The sequence below is a fragment of the Caretta caretta genome, chromosome 10 (assembly GCF_965140235.1).
Source record: "Caretta caretta isolate rCarCar2 chromosome 10, rCarCar1.hap1, whole genome shotgun sequence".
NCBI classification, from domain to species: domain Eukaryota; kingdom Metazoa; phylum Chordata; order Testudines; family Cheloniidae; genus Caretta; species Caretta caretta.
In genome coordinates this window covers 23,620,230-23,639,594 of record NC_134215.1, presented here as the reverse complement: position 1 = coordinate 23,639,594, position 19,365 = coordinate 23,620,230, and the positions used below count along the sequence as shown (strand labels likewise).

The 19,365-nt window shown below is 43.2% G+C and overlaps 1 protein-coding gene across 8 annotated transcripts in view; it reads left to right on the top strand.

Moving 5' to 3' along the window:
* The window catches only part of CLEC16A (C-type lectin domain containing 16A), a 191,175-nt gene that overhangs the window by 66,938 nt on the left and 104,872 nt on the right, over nucleotides 1–19,365 (top strand). For all 8 annotated transcript variants that reach the window (XM_075132775.1, XM_075132774.1, XM_048865586.2 and 5 more), the window contains exons 15-17: nucleotides 1,135–1,179; nucleotides 5,812–5,862; nucleotides 9,434–9,562. In XM_075132775.1, the coding sequence (XP_074988876.1) occupies nucleotides 1,135–1,179; nucleotides 5,812–5,862; nucleotides 9,434–9,562 (225 nt within the window). The remainder of the gene's footprint in view (nucleotides 1–1,134; nucleotides 1,180–5,811; nucleotides 5,863–9,433; nucleotides 9,563–19,365) is intronic.

Here is a 19,365-nt window from a genome sequence, read left to right as displayed (position 1 = left end):
TCCTATTAAACTGTCATCCTGGCAGGACATAAATCTGGTTCTCCCACATTTAATGAAATGGCCATATGAGCCGATGGGAGAATTTGTTTTTATTTCATTTATCAAAGTAGCACTCCTGGAGGCAGTTCTGTGCAAGGTGAGTGAGCAAGTTATAGGCACGTATGGTAAAACCACCATTTTCAGTTTTTTCATGAGGACAAAATAGTTGTATATCTTCACTCCCTAATTTCTCCCTAAAGTAGTTAGATTTTCACATTAATCAGTTCACTTCTGTTTCTCTGAGTTTCATGTGCAGAAGGATGAAGCCAAACTGCATACTCTTCATGTTCAAGCTTTAGCTTACTATTTAGATGGGAATAAAGAGTTCAGACATTCACCAGAGCTATATCTCCTTTGCTTAGAATAAAAAGGGGCAAGCTGTGTCTTCCTAAACATTACTCATCTGGGTCAAAGCTTGTATAGGAGAGGCTTTTACATTCATTTCAGGAATAGGAATGGAATATATAAGGTCTTGATCTGCCAGGGCCAAAGGAGCTTCAGTACCATATCTCAGACACATACCAATTAGAAATCTGTAAAGCTGCAACTTGGAGCTCTAGTTCACACTCCTACAAAACATTGCTGTCTGAACCTCAAGTGCCGGTCTGAAGCTCAGTTTGGCAGAGCAGTCATTCATTCACTTATTAATTAGGACTTCTCATCTCGCGTTCCTTTGCATCTACTGCTTGCCAGTCTCTCCCATGCATGGGAATATATAGAGGCCACTTGAAGGAGAAATAACAGTATTTTATTTGTAACTGTGGGTCAAGATGGACTCTGCGTATTTGCACTCCCTGACCACCTTCCCCTCTTCCTTTACTCTCATAAACTAGACTTGAAGCAGAGGTGGCTGGAGCGCTACAGCTTCTTTTATAGCCTGACCCCAAGAACATTTGGGATTGGTAAGGGGAGGGGCAAGAGGACATGAGTGCTCCAGTGGCCACTGCTAGTTAAAGTTTCACTGTCTCAGTGTACCCGCTGGCACATCCCAGGAGTGCTAATATGCAGAGTCCATCTCAAAGAACTCCAGTTGCAAGTAAGTAACCTTAATTTTGGGTATTAATCTAATCACTGATCTATTTTTTTTTTCTCTAGGGTGCAAGAGAAGAGAGTGTTCATCTTCTGCGGCGCTTCTATAAGGTACTTTTTTTAAAGAGGTGGATAAAATTAATCTTTTCTTACTTTAAACATTTCTTCTTCCAACTGAGGTAGACTACACTGTAGAAAAAATACACACAATATTTGAAGAAAATGATGGAGTTAAGTACCATAAATTATATTGCCCATATTGTATGCAGTGTCTTTGTAGCTATTTTGGTCCCAGGATATTAGAGAGCCAAAGTGGGTGAGGTAATATCTTTTTATTGGACCGACTTCAGAAGGGTTTTAAGCCCTATGCTGGTTCAAGATGTTTCTGCCAGTGAGTGACCCTCGCTGCAGGTGCCTGAAGTTTCTGGGTGAGGGCCACATTCAAGACCCACTGCTGGACCTATAAAGACTTGAAGCTGCATACAAAAAAGGACAGGGAGGTTGTCTTGTGTCCATCTTTGGAACCTTCCCACTTGGTGCAGGTGCCAAGTACATCTATGTTTGCTGTATGTGCCCCTCCAGACGTTCTCATTTACCCCCCAGAGATCAAAGGTAAGGCACCAATCCCCTTTTCTTGTGCTGAGGAAAAAACACACAAGATCCAATGAACACCGTTCCTCTAATATGGGTAGATCTGATTCTGGCAGGAGACTGAGATCCCTTTTGCCATCTATCCTCAGAGTAGCAGATATGGCAGGTAGACAATGCGCCCTGGTACCGACCTCTGCTATATCTGTGTAAGAATCATTGACTCTGACTCTGGTACTGGCTTCTGCGTGGTTGAGGCCAGTTCTTACTTTGGTGCCTACACTTGTGGTGCAGCAACTGCTGGGCCAAGGAGGTGTCTCAGTGCCGACAACACCTGATACTTGTGCAGCACGTAGAGTTTTGCTCTGCCTCTCTGTGCCAGATTCTTCAGTCATGCAGGCGATAGGCCTACTGGTACTGGTCCCCTCTCTCTTCCCTTGCCCTAGCACAGTCTATCCCAGCAGAAGTGCTATTTCAAGGCAGGGACAGCAGGTCATAGTGCCATCAATGGTCAAGTCCTTGGAATGTCCAACTCTTTTTCTCATCCTGTTCAGTCCAGGGATAAACAAAGTATGTTGTCCAAGTACGATCATCCAGCAGATGTTCCATTTCCAGAATCGAGTGGCACAGCACCATAGTGGCTTACAGATCACTCTGGATCCTCCTCAGAGTCAGAGGTTGATTCCTGCGCACCACCTTTCCAGGATAGGAAGTCATACCAGTCATTGCCATTATTGGGAGGATCCCAGTCCCAGGTAGCTATCTGACTTTGGAAGGCGTTCTGGAAACTGAGATCCATGGAGCAGTTATAGTTGGGGTCCTGTGCCTCACTGTTGGCCTTTTTGGAACCCTTGAGTCACCCTCCCACAGCAGTCTTCCCCTGTTCCTCCTGCTGCAAAGTCACCTAGCAGATGCTGAGACAGAGATCCCATGAAAATGTTCAGGTTCCTGTCTTTGGTACTGAGCAAGAACCACAGGCTCCTCCACAAATTCTTGTGACAGAAGCCTAACCATTAGAGAAGGTTCAAACCCAGCTGCCTTTGAACTCATCTTCCTCATTGCCTCATGACGCCACAATGTCTGGGGATTCCTCTCCTGTCCATGATAATTTCAGGTCATATCAAGAATTGTTAGAGTAGCTAACTCTCTTGATATTCAAATTGAAGTGATTCAGGAGATTTCCCATAGACTGATGGACATACTAACCTCTGCAGGGCGTTCGAGAGGCTCTGCCCATAAATGTGGCCTTTTGTAGCGTACAAAGTAGAGTGGCTTCTCTGCCCCTGACTGCTATGAGAACCAAGAGGAGGTGGTATGTCCCTTCTCAGAGATAAGAACATTTTTTTACACACAGCCTTCATCAGGTTCGTTAGCAGTGAGTGAAAGATCACATCAGGGATGATTATCTTCTACCGCGAAGGACAAAGAAGCAGAGAAACTCCAACTTTTTGGTAGAAGGGTTTATTCCACATCTGGGTTTCAGTATTGAATCTTCAATCACCAGGTCTTACTGGCTAGATACAGTTTCGCACTCTGGGACCTTATGCTGAAGTTCTTGAACAAATTGCTGGAGGAGGCCTGGCAGCACTTCCAGCCATGATAGAGGAGGGTAAACTAGTGGCTAGAACCTCCCTCCAGACAGCCTTGGACAGGGCTGACTCAGTAGCTAGGGACATGGCATCCTCAATAACTATATGCAAATGTTTGTGGCTAGTCATCCAGTCTCTCACCAGAAATTCAGCAGGCAACCTAGGATCTTCCCTTTGAAGGTCCTACCCTTTTCTCTCAAAATATTGATGAGCTGTTATGTAGACACACAGAGTTGAGCCCCAGGTTAAAATCTTTGGGGTATTTACACACCCTTTCTTAAAAGGAGGCAATTCTGCTTTCAGCCTCTTCAGAGATACTTATTCTACCTACTTAAACACCACAATGGAGAAAGAGACACAGAAGAATACCACCACCTTATTGTAATGCAGATTCCTTGAGACAGTATGCAGCCTCTAGTCAGGCTATTTGACTGCTTTTTTGAGGACAGGATACCAGCTTACCATGTTAGTTTCTTCCATCCATATTTTTTCCAACAGGTTATTGATGTTCTACATGACCACTGATGAATGCTTTCTAAGCACCCTGGCATCTGTCATCCCCTCCATAGATCCCAGCAACCTGAGTGATGCATATTTTTATGTGGCTATCCACCAGAGCCACAGGAGGTTCCTAAGATTTGTGGTCCACAACACTCATCAGTTTGCAGCCTGGCTTTTTGGTCTATTGGCAGCCCTGTGAGATTTTATAAAATGCATGATGGTAGTAGCAGAATTTCTAAGGACCCATCAGCATTACTAGTACCAAATTCAAATCCCAGGGAGGAGTGGGATCTGCCACATGGGGAAACAGCCTTCCAAACCCTTTAAGATTCTGATGGTCATAAGGTTAGAAAACACTGATCTGTTCTCTATTGGTGGATGGAATGCAGAGAGAGCTTCTGAGGGAATTTAGAGAAATTTTGATGCTTTCAGTGAAGCAAATAATCCAGGAGATGCTAGATCGAAGCCAGGATTCTGGCCACTGCTTCTTCATTACTTCTGTTTATGAAGGTAGTATTCTTGGTGGCCATTAACTTCACGAGAAGGGGATCTGACCCTCCATACACAGATTTTTTATAAGGATAAAGTATATTTACATCCTCATCCAAAGTTCTTCACTAAAGACATCTCGGAGTTCCACCTTAATCAAGCCATGTACTTATCATCCTTGTTTCCTAAGCTACATTTTCGTAAGGATGAAGAGGGACTTCATACTTTGGATGCCAAAAGGGCACTGGAATTTTATTTGGACAGAACTAGATCTTTCAGAAGATCTACCCAGCTGTTTGTTGCAGTTGCAGACAGAATGAAACCTCTCCCAGTTTTTAGGCAGAGGATGTAATTGTGGATTTCATCCTGTATAAGTCTGTGCTATGACATTGCCAAAGTACTTCCACCAGTCAGGGTGGAAGCTCACTCCACACGAGCCCAAGTGGCTTCCGCTGCTTTCTGGCAGAGGCCAAAGACAAGAGATGTTTGTAAAGCTGCAGCATGGTCATTGGTGCATACTTTAACAAGACACTATGCTATATCCCAACAATCCAAAAATGATGCCTAGTTTTGGTAAGTAGTTCTTCAATTGTTCAGGTAGACTCCAAAATCCTACTCCAGTGTAAACTGCTTGTAAGATACCTAAAGTGGAATGAACATGTGCCTTCATTCTAAGGAATAAAAACAGTTCTGTAATTGTTCTTTGAGATGTGTCGCACATGTCCATTCCACAACCAACACCTTTTCCACTCTACGTTGGAATTTATCTGGTAAGACGGAACTGAGGGTGTGTCGAGGACAGCTCCACCTTTTATACCATTAGCTAGTAACACAAGCATGCAAAAGGTGCTTGTGCCATCCTGATGAGTACTGCTAAGAAAAAAACATATTCAGCTCTGGTGCACTGGGTGTTCACATACATGTGAAGTGGAATGGGCATCTACAACGCATCTTGAAGAAACAGTTATAGAACAGGTTAGTAACAATTTTGTCTTGAACATGGATTAGTGAGTAGAGCACAAGCAAGGTATCAGAGGTGTATGATTATAGTTTATTACATGGTTCTGCTACTTATGAATGGAACAGAACCTGAAACTTAAACCTCATTGGAGAACATCAGGGACCCTATCAGCATTAGGGAAACACATGGTTATTAATGACACTTCTTGCTCAGCAGTTATCTTTAGAAGGCTCATAATTTATTCTCAGCATCTTAAATGTTTTCTTTTTTCCCCTATTTAAGTGAGATGTTTACAGCATTGCACTTCTTTTAGTGCATTGTAAACAAATCATGAGAGAACTGAAATATTCAGTCTGACACTTTAACTCCTCCTAACAATAAACTAATGTCAAATATCCCAAAACAATTAATGAACAGACATGAAATGCTCCTATTTTGGTAAGTTCTTAAAAGAATGAGTGCTGAACGATGATGCAGGATTTCTTTTTTACTTGAATTTACTGGTGACTTACGAGAAATGTGGGTAATGAAAAACAGATGGCTTCTCAACCATGACCCAGGATCCCTAATGTATATGTTTATACATGGAGAAATAATATCTTGGTTTTTTTTAAGGGAGAAGAGATTTTTCTGGATATGTTTGAAGACGAATACAGGAGTATGACAGTAAGTGATTAGAAAATAGAGATTAAAATAGAAATGCTGATGTAAAACCTCACAAAATACCAAGGATTTTATTTATAGGACTGGAATAATAAAACTGCATGTGTTTTGCTCAGAGGAGCGTAACTACATTTTAATATAAGGCCTTTTATCTAAAAATTCCCCAATACTCTAAATTTCTATAAAAAGCCTGGAGATCACTTAATCCCCTGAGAAGTGTAGTATCTGTTTAACAGCATGCCGAAACACTAATCAATGGAAGTAAAAAAAATCCTCTTTTCCTCTGGTAGGTGTGTAGAATGTATTAACCCTGGTTTTCATGCTAGATCCCAGTTTTGGTATACACTGCTTCTCTTGTGAAATGGGGAATGGAATCTTACTGACAACAAACAGCAGAGCCTGGATTTTACATCCTATTTGAAAGATGGCACTTCCAGCAGCATAACACCCTGTGTAATAATCTCCATGATTTATACCTTGTCAACTCAAGTTTAGACAGTTTTAATTAAAACTGATTTTTCTGAGCAATGATACTAGTGGCAGTTGACATTGCTATAATCATAATGCTGGCCAGAGAACGGTCCCTGATTTTGCAAAGATTTAATATTTAACCTATAAACATCATGTCTTAAAATAGTGTTTGGGCATCTCTGACCTTGGGTTGCCAGACTGCTAGTGTCACAAATATTTTTTCCTCTTAGATAATAGCAGGGGGCACAATAATTAACAATTACATCTCCTATTAAAGTGTACAACCTACAGTTTGTATATTACAAAAAAAAATCTTTTAACATTGGGAGGAACCTTGTGAGTCTGCTCAAAGTGGGGAGGTTGGAAATCTTTGGTCTGAAATATTTCCTCCAATCTTTGCGTATTGAATAGCTTTCACTGAATGTTGGTGTGGTTCTATTCTGAAAAGTGCCTGAAAAACTTGTGCTGGATGGTTCCATGTGTATTACCTCTCTACTTGGCACTGAGTCCATGTGCTATGAAATCAAAGTTGTTCTCTCGCAGTTCTGCAAATGCATTCTGAGATCTAAGGACCAGATTCTTCTCCCATCTTATGCCAACATTAGACTGATGTAAATCTATTAACTTGATAAGAGTTTTCTGATTTACACCACCAGATGAGAAAATCAGGCCCTAAGAGTCCAGTTACAATGGTTGTGCTTGAAGGAGAGAATGCAACAGAGGCTTTTTTGACAAAATGAGGTAGTCCGTGACATCTGTGCATATCTGTTGCCTTTAACAGGGTTACAAAAGGGTATGTGATTTGTTCATAGTGAATAATTCTGTTGAAGTAGGAGGAGGAGTAGAAACTAGCTTGCTCACTGCTGTCTCTGCAGGGCCAATGAGTAAAAAAGTTTGTATTTCACCAGCATCAGCAGATCTGAGTCAGATGGTGCCATATCTGCATTTTTACTTTTCCAGGGTAGAACTGTACTTCGAAATGTTAGCTTCATTTTTGAACTCAGTTCACCTTTTCAGTAAGAAACCTGATCAACTTTGTTCCTGAATGTGATTTTATCTTTAAGATAGCTGGTTCACCTTATCTCAGAGCTGTTCATTTCTTGTAGTTATGCATTCACAATAGCATTATCTTTAATTTAGACTTCCATGTTATTTTTTCTGCTATCTTAATCTTGCAGATTAATACCCACCAAATTTCTTATTCACCAAAACAGTTTTAACTGAGTTATGCAACATTTTAGATACCTTAGGAATTTCTTCAAAAGGTATATGATGCTGAGAAGTCTTTTTTTAATTATTATTATATTATTAGCAAGCCATGGGGACCTGCATTCAGAACCTTTGTTTGTGGCAGACACCAGTCTGAGATTACAGTGCTTAGATCCTTATCTGTTTCAGCCCTGTCTCGTTTTGCAGCATCTGGAAGCACATCATCATAACAAGAGTAGGCTTCAGTTGTCAGCCATCCAGCATGCCTACTGTGACGGGTTGGATCACAGAAACCCCCTTGGGGCTGCCAACTGATGTGCCAAGACTACTTCTGCCCCTGCTTTCCCTGCCAGCTTGGGACTCTAGCACCCTGTCTTGCTGAGCCAGACATGCCAGTCTGCTGCAACACAGACCCAGGGTCTGAACCACGTGTCCCAAAGCTACAGACCAAACTGAAAGCAACTTAAGAAGTGTTCCTGTCTTTGACACTCAGATGCCCAACTCCCAATGGGGTCCAAACCCCAAATAAATCCATTTTACCCTGTATAAAGCTTATACAGGGTAAACTCATAAATTGTTCACCCTCTATAACACTGATAGAGAGGTATGCACAGCTGTTTGCCCCCCCCCCCCCAGGTATTAATACATACTCTGAGTTAATTAATAAGTAAAAAGTGATTTTATTAAATACAGAAAGTAGTATTTAAGTGGTTCCAAGTAGTGACAGACAGAACAAAGTGAATTACCAAGCAAAATAAAATAGAACATGCAAGTCTGTCTAAGAAAACTGAATATAGATAAAAACCTCACCCAGTAAGCTGACTTTTACAGACTAGTCTCCTAGTCTGGGTCCAGCGATCACTCACACCCCCAGTAGTTACTGTCCTTTGTTCCAGTTTCTTTCAGGTATCCTTGGGGTTGGAGAGGCTATCTCTTGAGCCAGCTGAAGACAAAATGGAGGGATGTCCCAGGGGTTTAAATAGACTTTCTCCTGTGGGTGGACACACCCCCTTCCCCTTGTGTAGAATCCAGCTACAAAATGGAGTTTTGGAGTCACATGGGCAAGTACATGTCCATGTATGACTGAGTTTCTTACCAGCCAAGCCACATTCCTGGGAAAGCTCAGATGTGGATTGGTATCTTCAAGATCAATTGTCCATTAAGTGCTTCTTGATTGGACATTTAACTTGCACATTCCTTCTCAAGAAGCTGACCAAATACTTACAAAGACTACTTAAAAATCAAGCCAGTACACACCTAATATTCATAACTTGGAACACAAAAATGATACATGCATACAAAAATGATACATGCATACAAATAGGATTAATAGATTCAGTAGATCATAAACTTTACAGAGATATTACATGGCATATGTAGTATAAAACATATTCTAGTTTTGTCATATATACATTCATAAGCATATTTCCATAAAGCCTTATGGGGGGCACTGTCACACCTATTTTCCCCTTTTCTTTGGGACACCATCTGAAAAAACATGTACTCTCTAGGCAAACTTCAGATTTAAAATATTAGAAATACATATTAACATCTATTTTATATTCACTGTAATGCTCTTTCCTTTTCTGGGTGCACTGCTGTACATCAGTAAAATCCCAAACTCCAATATGAATTTATTGATTTGGTCCACTTTTTTGTTTGGGGAAAAAAACAGGCTTTACCTTGAATGAGCAAATATTGACAGAGTATATTTGTAGAACAGAACAATATTTGTATTGGTTTAAATTTTATATCTATGCATACACACGAGTCCTGAAAATATCATGTATGCTACTTCTGGGGTTTGATAGAAATAGTGAGTTGCATTTGAAAGTGAATTTGCAAATTCCTTTTATTGCTGTAATGTATGCTGAATGTGGAATTATTTTCATAGATTAAGCCCATGAATGTGGAGTACTTGATGATGGATGCCTCCATTCTGCTCCCACCAACAGGGACACCACTAACTGGTATTGATTTTGTGAAAAGACTGCCATGTGGAGATGTGGAAAGAACACGAAGAGTGAGTGAGCCTGGTTTTCTTAAATCCTTTTGTGAAATGACACTTTCCCTAAATAGGCAGCTGGCTGCACCTTCCGTGGGAAAAATGTTATGTCAACAGAGAGCATCAATTAAACAACTAAATTTATGACTATTATCCATATAGTAATGAACTCTTAAAGTATTTTTGGCCAATATACTGGAAATTACATCATAGAATCAAAACTAAAGACAGGAAAAGCCACAGTGAGGTCACCTAGTCATACCCTATCCAGTACAGAAATGTTTTCTCTACGGTATTTCTTGTATATGGTAACTTTAATTTGTATTTGGGTAATGGACACTTTTCTCTATTGTACTTGGAAAAGGTTCAAAAAACGGCAACAAAAATGATTAGGGGTTTGAAATGGCTTCCATATGAGGAACAATTAATAAGACTGGGGCTTTTCAGCTTGGAAAATAGACAACTAAGGGGGGATATAATAGAGGTCTATAAAATCATGACTGGTGTGGAGAAAGTAAATAAGGAATTGTTTACTCCTTCTTGTTACACGAGAACTAGGGGTCATCAAATGAAATTAATAGGCAGCAGGTTTAAAACAAACAAAAGGGAAGTATTTTTTTCACACAATGCACAGTCAACCTGTGGAATGCCATGCCAGAGGATTGTTGTGAAGACCAAGACTATAACACGGTTCAAAAAAGAACTAGATAAGTTCATGGAGGATAGCCGTTGGTGGACCCATCAGCCAGGATGGGCAGGGATAGTGTCCCTAGCTTCTGTTTGCCAGAAGCTGGGAATGGGTGACAGGGTATGGCTCACTTGATTACCTGTTCTGTTCATTCCCTCTGGGCCACCTGGCATTGGCCACTGTCTGAAGACAGGATACTGGGCTAGATGGACCTTTGGTCTGACCCAGTATGGCCATTCTTATGTTTAATGACTCTCACGTTAGGATGCTTTTTCTGCTACTCAGTGTAAATTTTCCTTTCCTGTTAACCATACTTGTAGTTTTTATCCTATACCAAAATCAAAAGTTTGCTTCTGTCAGGGTACCCCCACAACTCTGAACTCTGGGGTACAGATGTGAGGACCCACATAAGACCCACTAAGCTTATATTTTACCAGCTTAGCTTAAAACTTCTTCAAGGCACAAATTCCTTTCCTTGTCCTTGGACGGTATTTTGCTGCCACCACCAAGTGATTTACACAAAAATTCAGGGAAGGGTCACTTGAACTCCCTATCCCCTCCAATATATCCCCCCAAGCCCCTTCACCTCCTTTCCTGGAGAGGCTTGAGAATAAAATACCAAACAGTTGCCTTAGCAATGTGAGCTCAACCAGACCCTTTGTCTTTAGGACACTAAAATCAGTCCGGTTCTTAAAAGAAGAACTTTTATTATAAAGAAAAAAGCAAAAGAATCACACCTACAAAATCATGATAGAAGGTAACTTTACAGGGTAATAAGATTTAAAACACAGAGGATTTAAAACCTGGGCTCAGCTTCACAGTTACAAAAACAGGAATGAAGCTACCTCTGTAGCATAGGAAAATTCACAAGCCAAAACAAAACCTAATGCATTTCCTTGCCCTACTCAGTTTCTGTGGTTTTAGATGGATTATTCCAGGTATATTTTTCAGAAGATAGTGTACCTGCTTGGCTTTTCTCTCCGTCTAGAGAGGGAACACCACGCAGAACAACAAAAATCCTTCCCCCCCCACCCCAGATTTGAAAGTATCTTCTTTCCTCATTGGTCCTTCTGGTCAGGTGCCAACTAGGTTTGAACTGCTTAACTCTTTACAGGTAAGGCAACCCGGTACAGCTGCCAAGGAGGGATTTTATGCTACTCTTCCCTCTGTATTCATGACAGCTTCATTGTCTAATTCACCCTTCAGTAGCAGCATGAAGCACCAACCAGAAGCCCCAACCTGGCTCCATTGTGCTAGATGTATAGATATAGCAAAATACTTTTCCTGCCCCAAAGACATTAATCTTAGTCTGGCAAAAAGTAACCATTGGGTAAAACAGAACAGAGTCAGGTGGGAGTGGGGAGAGTAATACAAACATGTTTTTTCATAACAATGCATGCCATTTGTAGGTATAAGTTTTTTCCTATGAATGAAGAAGACTAATTAGATTGGTAGCAGTAATTTTAGGTTGCCATTTGTTAACATTGTCACATGCCAGTGTTCTGCAGGCATTGTAGTAGAAGTAAGTCTTAAGCAGGGATTTGAATGAGGATAGTGTATTGGGTTCCCAAATTTTCATGGGAATGGTCATTTCCCCCCCCCCCCCCCCAAGGATTGACATATAGAGGGTGCTTGTTGGAGAAGCAGGCAATGGAGGCTGGCATTTTTGACAACAGTGACAAAAAAGCAACTACAATGTTCTATTTATTAGAGCAGTGAATATTTATTAGAGCAGTTAAATTGTGAAGCACCTTGAAGGTAAGGAGAAGCATCTTGTATTGGTTGCAGAGGGAAAAGTCAGTTAATTGACTCAGAGGGAAATCCTGGCCAGGAAGGTGGTCTTAGCAGCATTTTAAATGGGATTGAGGAGATAAGTTTGAGGTAGTCAGGATGTGAGATAAGAGCCTGAGTGAATTTTGGTGCTAAGGACAAGGAAAAACCAGATCTTGAGTATGTTATATAGGACGAAATAAGATGATTTAGATATTGCCTTGTTTTCTGAGCCTAGAGGGAAGGCTGAATCAGTCAAGAAAGATCTTGGAATCCTCATGGATAGATTTCCGCTCAATGCACAACAGTGATCAAAAAGGCTATAACAGTATGTTAGGAACTATTAGGAAAGGGATAGAAAAATATCATGATGTGTCTATATAAATCTGTGGTGCTCCCACCCCTTGAATACTCTATCCAATTATGGTTGCTCTATTTCAAAAAGGATCTAGTGGAACTGGAAAAGTTTCAGAGAAGAACATCAAAGATGATCAAGAGCACTGAATGGCTTCCATATTAGGAGAGACCAAAAAGATCAGGGTTGTTCAGCTTAGCAAAGACAACTAAGGGGGATACGATGATAGAGGTTTATAAAATCCTGAATGGTGTGGAAAAAACTAATGCAGAAATATTTCGTTATTCTTTTGCACAATACTAGAACTAGGGGCACTGAGGAAATTAATAGGCAGTCAAGAAGTATCTTTTTCACACAACTAACCTGTGGAACTCATTGTCATGGGATGTTATGATGGCCAAAAGTATAACTGGGGTTTAAAAAGAGCTTGATAAGTTCATAGAGGATAGGTCCATCAATGGCTATTAGCCAAGACGTACAGGGACGCAACCCCATGCTCTGGGTGTCCCTAAACCTCTCACTGCCAGAAGCTGGGCCTGTATGGCAGGGGAAAGATCATTGCATAATTGCCCTCTTCTGTACACTTCCCTTTAAACTTTGATATAGGCCACTGTCAGAGACAGGATACTGGGCAAGATGGACCATGGTCTGAACCAGTATGGAAGCTCTTACGTTCTTAAATGATTCTTTCCCTTTAAGAATCATAATTTGAAATTTAATTCCCTTTGGTATTTAGAGTACAGTACTAGATATGCTGGTCTTGCCACTATAAAATGTTCGTTATGGAGATTAGCACTCTCCAACTTCATATGTATTTGTGCTTTAGATCTCTTTGAATGTATGTGTAATTGCTGGTGCCTGCTTATATCCGTGAGGAAAAAGTGAAACAGCAGATATTTCCAAAAATATTCTAAATATACTGTTTCTATCAATGCTTATTCATTTAGCTCAAACATGTTACCACAGTAATATAGTTCAGCCAGTTGCACTCTTGTGGGATTACAGGGGATAAGTGAGAAATTGCTTTCCATGTTCAAAATGGCTACTGACTTACTGAGTAAAGCCCCAAGAGGTATTGGGTCTCTCCTGAAATACTCAACTGGGAATTGTGAGCTCCAACGGGAGGGGGGAAGGCAGGCATCCTTTTAGGCTTCAAGGACATCTAGTGGTCCCATGTGTCCCATACTCCCCCGCAGTAGAGCGGTTCCCCAGATAAGAATGAGTATAATGCTACTGTATATTTATACAAGTAAACAGCCATACACTAGACTAGACTCTAATCACACATGACACAGTTAAGAGATTAATGAAAGGATTAGTGAACATTTATTACTTCTTCGAGTGGTGTCCCTATGGGTGCTCCACTTTAGGTGTCGGTGCGTCCCTGTGCTGGAGATTGGAGATTTCTTGCAGCAGTACTGGGTCGGGGGAAGGGCGCACACAGGAGTAGTCTCGTGCAACCGTTGGCACCTCCTGTAGTGCTTGCTCCCCTGACCGTCCCCTCAGTTCCTTCTCAACTGTCCTCGGCTGCAGGCGGAGCTCCGCGCCAGTGCTCTCTTTGATCATTTCTGGGGGGAGGGGAGGGAAGCTACAAGTTATATAGGAACTTCTTTTTAGTCTATACTTAGGTACATTGTTTAGTTAGTCTTAGTCTGTACATAGTTACATAGTTTCATTAGTTCCTCTTGGAGATTTTCCTTTTTAAAAAAAAAAAAAAAGCGGGGGGGAAGAGAAGAAAGACCTTTTTCTCTCCTCCATTACAATTAACTCCCACCCTTATCTCTTGAGAAGCAGGAGAGGCTTAACTGCAGTCAGGCCAGGCTCCACAGGATTTAAAACGTGTGACTCCTGCCATGAACCGATGCCAGTCTCTGATGACCATAAATCCTGCATTCGCTGTCTGGGAGAAACTCCTAAATACCCAGAAGTGGATACACTGCACCAACTTAACAACAAGGGCAAGATGTGACAGGGATCTCTGCTTGAAAATGCTTCTGCTGGAGAAATCTTTCCAACCTCCTTAAGAGACGTCCTCCGGGGAGTCTCATAAACAGAGATCCATGAGCTCTGATAAGGCTCCGACTTCCAAAACTGTCAGGAAGCGAGCATCAACCTCTCCAGCAAGGGTCTCTCAGAAAAAGAGATCTTCCCCAGTGAGGTCATTACCCTCAGTGCTCCACTCATCCGGAGTGAGCACTTACGAGGCACCGGGCTCCTCCAGCACCATCCCTCAGTGGACCCCCGCTGAGCCCCAACGTGCGGGACCAGAGTTGAGACATCAAGTCTCCTCCACAGCACCAACTACCCTAGTGTAGAGCGTGGCACAGGCAGCAGCACCGCAATCAATGCTGCCACCACTGGCACTGACCCAAGACTTGCTGCCGCCTAACAAGCTGAAACCAGCACCGGTCAGCGCTCCAACGGTTGACCGCAACCCCAAGGCGGGACCAGCGCAACTCCTGCGTCCTGCTGACATAGCAGTTTCTTCGGCACCGCAGTCGCCACTGCGCGCCACTGAACACTCCCCGAGCTACATAGCACGGTACCATTCTTCATTTCCCGCACCACTCTCAATGCGTAGTGGCGAGGAAGGAGATGTGCGGGACGACCGCTTGTCCTCTCAACGTTCATCCCCATCACAGAGGAGACCTATGTGGAATGCTGTGAAGCCTGAGCCTCATCTCTCCAAGCATTCACAGCCCTGGTATGCACAGTACTGGCCTTACCCATTGCCACTTTACCCCATGCAATGGCCACAATGGGGTCCTTGGCCCACATACCAGAACCCCTATTCTGGTCCCCCTTCCCCAGCAACAAGAGGTTCCAGAGTACACCCATCATTACCACACAGAGAAACCTCTGACCCCCCCTGAGAGAGAGACTATCTCAGGCAGACGTGGATGATTCACCACCTTCCCCACACTCATCTTCCGCACCAGACAAAGCGGTGATGCCGTCTACCCCTATGACACCAGATGACCTGAAACAGTTCCAAGAACTCTTCAGAAGAGTAGCAAACAGCCACGAAATTGCCTTACATGAGGTGCAGGAGAAACAACATACGTTGTTAAAAATCTTGCAACCAGCATCATCGACCAAGATTGCCCTCCCCGTGGATGAGGCTATGATAGAGCTTGCAGAGGTAATATGGCAAACACCGGCATCGGCACCACCCACCAACAAAAGGGCTGACAGAAAATACTTTGTTCCAGCCAAAGGCATGGAATTTTTGTTTTCAAACCCTCATGCTTATTCTCTGGTGGTAGAGGCTGCTAATCAGCGCAGTAAACAGCCTCATTTCTGCTCCTCGTTGCAAGATAAAGAACACAAGAGATTGGACCTCTTTGGGCGGAAAGTTTACTTGTCAGCCTCCCTTCTGCTTAAAGTTGCCAACTATTCTGCTCTACTAGCAAATTATGACTACTCTAACTATAGTAAAATACGAGAGCTCATAAAGGACTTCCCTGAGCATAAACATCCTCAATTGAATGCCATTATCAATGAGGGTCAGTTAATAGCCCGCACTGCGCTGCAAGCCTCAATGGATGTAGCGGATGCAGCTGCCCAAACAACCGCAACAGCTGTGGTTATGAGAAGAACATCACGGTTGCAGGCTTCGGGAATTCCAAAAGAACTATAGCTAAAAGTGGAGGACCTCCCCTTCGATCGGGATAAACTATTCTCGTCTCAAACAGACGATGTCCTCCATACCACGAAGGCCTCCTGAGCAATGCTGCGTACACTAGGCATACACCCACTGCCTGACAAACGCCCTCGCTTTACACCATACCAGAGCTCACGAGACACCTCGTTTAACTGTCAACAACCACGATACTTCACTCAGAACAGACCCAAACAACGGGCTCAGAGACCACGAGCTCCACAGAACCAGGCCTCGTCCATCCATCCAGCTACATCTAAGCCACGATTTTGAAGTCATGGTCTAGGGTATGCGCGACCTCCCCACGCCCCCAGCCCCAACAGATACCCCATCCCACAATTGTTTGGTCACTGCCTAAGCGCATTTTACCATGCCTGGGCTGCGATTTAACCACAGATCAATGGGTTTTGGCGATCATACAGTCTGACTACACCCTTCCCCGACCCTCTTCAGGGACCCCTCTCACGAGCACCTTCTGCAACAAGAAGTAGACCGCCTCCTACTGCTGGGTGCTGTAGAACCAGTACTACATCAATACCAAGGGAGGGGGGTTTATGCCAAATATTTCCTGACAGAGAAGAGAGGAGGAGGATGGAGACCAATCTTAGATCTCTGAAAACTCAACAGGTTTGTACCCAACCCACAGGTTCAAAATGGTCTTTCTGGCCACAATAATCCCAACACTAGACGGGGGGGGGGGGAGACGGACGGACTGGTTTGCAGCCCTTGACCTCCAAGATGCATACTTCCATATTACAATACATCCTTCCCACAGACGGTTCCTGAGGTTCACAGTAGGACCCAACCACTACCAATACTGGGTCCTTCCCTTCGGACTGTCCACTGCTCCCCGCGTGTTCTCAAAAATGCTTGCAGTAGTAGTAGCACATTTACGATGCAAATGAGTCATAATCTTCCCCTATTTGGATGATTGCCTTCGCAAGAGTGCCAACTGACAAGAAACGGCAGGCATGCTGAAGACCACAATAGACCTGTTTCACCAGCTAGGTCTACAGATCAACGAAAAGAAATCCACCCTAGAACCAACCCAGTGATAGGAGTTTATCAGAGCCGACCTAGACTCCGTACAAGCCAAGGCAATATTGCCAAACCACAGATTCACTACATTGACCAATCTTATTTCCACGGTAACCATCAGCCCACAAACTTCAGTGAGGACGTGCCTTCAGATTCTGGGACATATGGCAGCTACGACTTTCGTAGTAAAGTATGCCAGACTCCATATGCACTCTCTACAGCACTGGTTGAGCACGGTCTATGCACCCAGCAAACACTCTCTCAACAGATGTGTGACCCTACCACCAAGTGTAATCCTCTCCCTACAATGGTGGACACAGCCAGGGAATGTGTGCCCCGGGATTCTATTTCAACAAGACCCCCCTCCCCCCATCAGTGACTATTACAACAGATGCCTCCCTGATAGGTTGGGGCACCCACTTGGGTCACCACAATGTACAAGGCAAGTGGTGTGCAACGGAAACCTGACTACATATCAATCTCGTGGAACTCCGCGTGGTATACAACACATGCCGACACTTCCTCCCACTCATACGAGAAACCTCAGTCTCTATTCTCACCGACAATGTGGCGTGCATGTTTTACATCAATCACTAAAGAGGAGCCAGGTCTCACTCACTATGCGTAGAAACCATGAATTTATGGAACTTCTGCATCTGCAACAATATAAACACAACATCATGCCTACCAGTCGACCATCTCAACAGGCACTTCTCACAGAAACACGAGTGGGAAATCCACGACAGTGTTCTCGACACAATATTCCAAGGCACCTCTATCTATGATCCTAGATTTCCTACTAAAACTGAAGGAAACGGGGTTAGTCATAGGATCTATTAAAGTACACCTCGCTGCCATTATGGCTCCTCCTCGAACACCTAGAAGGGGCTTCAATATTCACTCACCTGATTTACACGGTGCTTTCTAGAAGGTATACAGAACATGTACCCAGAAGTACGCCAACGTGCACCACCATGGGATCTCTATCTTGTGCTCAAATGTCTCACAAGACCACCCTTCGAGCCTCTAGCAACCTGCTCGCTCCTTCATATGTCTATGAAGGTCGCATTCCTAATGGCAATTGCGTCTGACAGACGTGTCAGCGAAATAGGAGCATTGATGGCTGAACCACCGTACACTGTATTTACCAAAGACAAAATTACATTACATCCTCACCCAAAATTCTTGCCCAAAGTGGCTACAAATTTTCATATTAACCAAACCATACACTTACCTGCCTTCTATCCCAAGCCACATAACGATTCTTGAGAAGCATCATTGCACATGCTAGATGTCAGAGGGGCTGTAACCTTTTACTTGGACAGAACTAAATGATTTCGCAAGTCACCAAGACTATTCGTCTCTACAGCAGAGTGCTCCAAGGGCTCTACAATATCGACTCAGACTCTCCAAATGGGTCTCTACCTGTATTCAAACTTGCTACCACCTGCATCACAAAGAACCCTCCGTGAGCATCAGATCCCACTCAACACGAGTCATGGCGACACTGATTGCATTCTTGAACAATGTCCCCTTAATAGATATTTGTAGAGCTGCAACCTGGACATCGGAGCATGCTTTTGCAAAGCATTACGCCGTCACCCAAGGCCTTGTCTCAGACTCTATCGTTGGCCTTACAGTGCTCTCATCACACACTTTCATACATAACTCTGAACCCCTACTACCCCTGGTGGGGTACTGCTCTACAAGCACCTAGAGTGGAGCACGCACAGGGACACCACTCAAGTTACTCACCTTGTGCAGTAATGATGGTTCTTTAAGATATGTGTCCCTGTGGGTGCTCCACTACCCACCCTCCTCCCCTCGAAGTTCACACAGCCGAGCCCTACGATAGAGAAGGAACAGAGGGGACGGTCGGGGGAGCGGGCTCATGCTACAGGAAGAGCCAATGGCTGCACAAGACGATTCCTGTGCATGCCCTTCCCCCGATCGAGTATTGCTGCTAGAAATCTCTGATCTCCAGCGCAGGGACACACTGACACCTTGAGTGGAGTACCCATAGGGGGACACGTCTTGAACTATCATTACTGCACAAGGTGAGTAACTTCTTCCCAGTCAGAGCCAACTCTAATGGGGGGTCTCAGATTAGCATTATATCAAAGGAGGGGTTATATGACATGAGGCAATCTTTTTTTCTTCTTTCTTTAACCATTCAATGCAATCAGCCTTAATTATAGTAATCTCATGCATTGCAAGAGTAAATGGGTTAAAGGCCCTCATGGCTAACCAACCCTTTAATAAATTTGTTAGTCTCTAAGGTGCCACAAGTACTCTTATTCTTTTTGCAG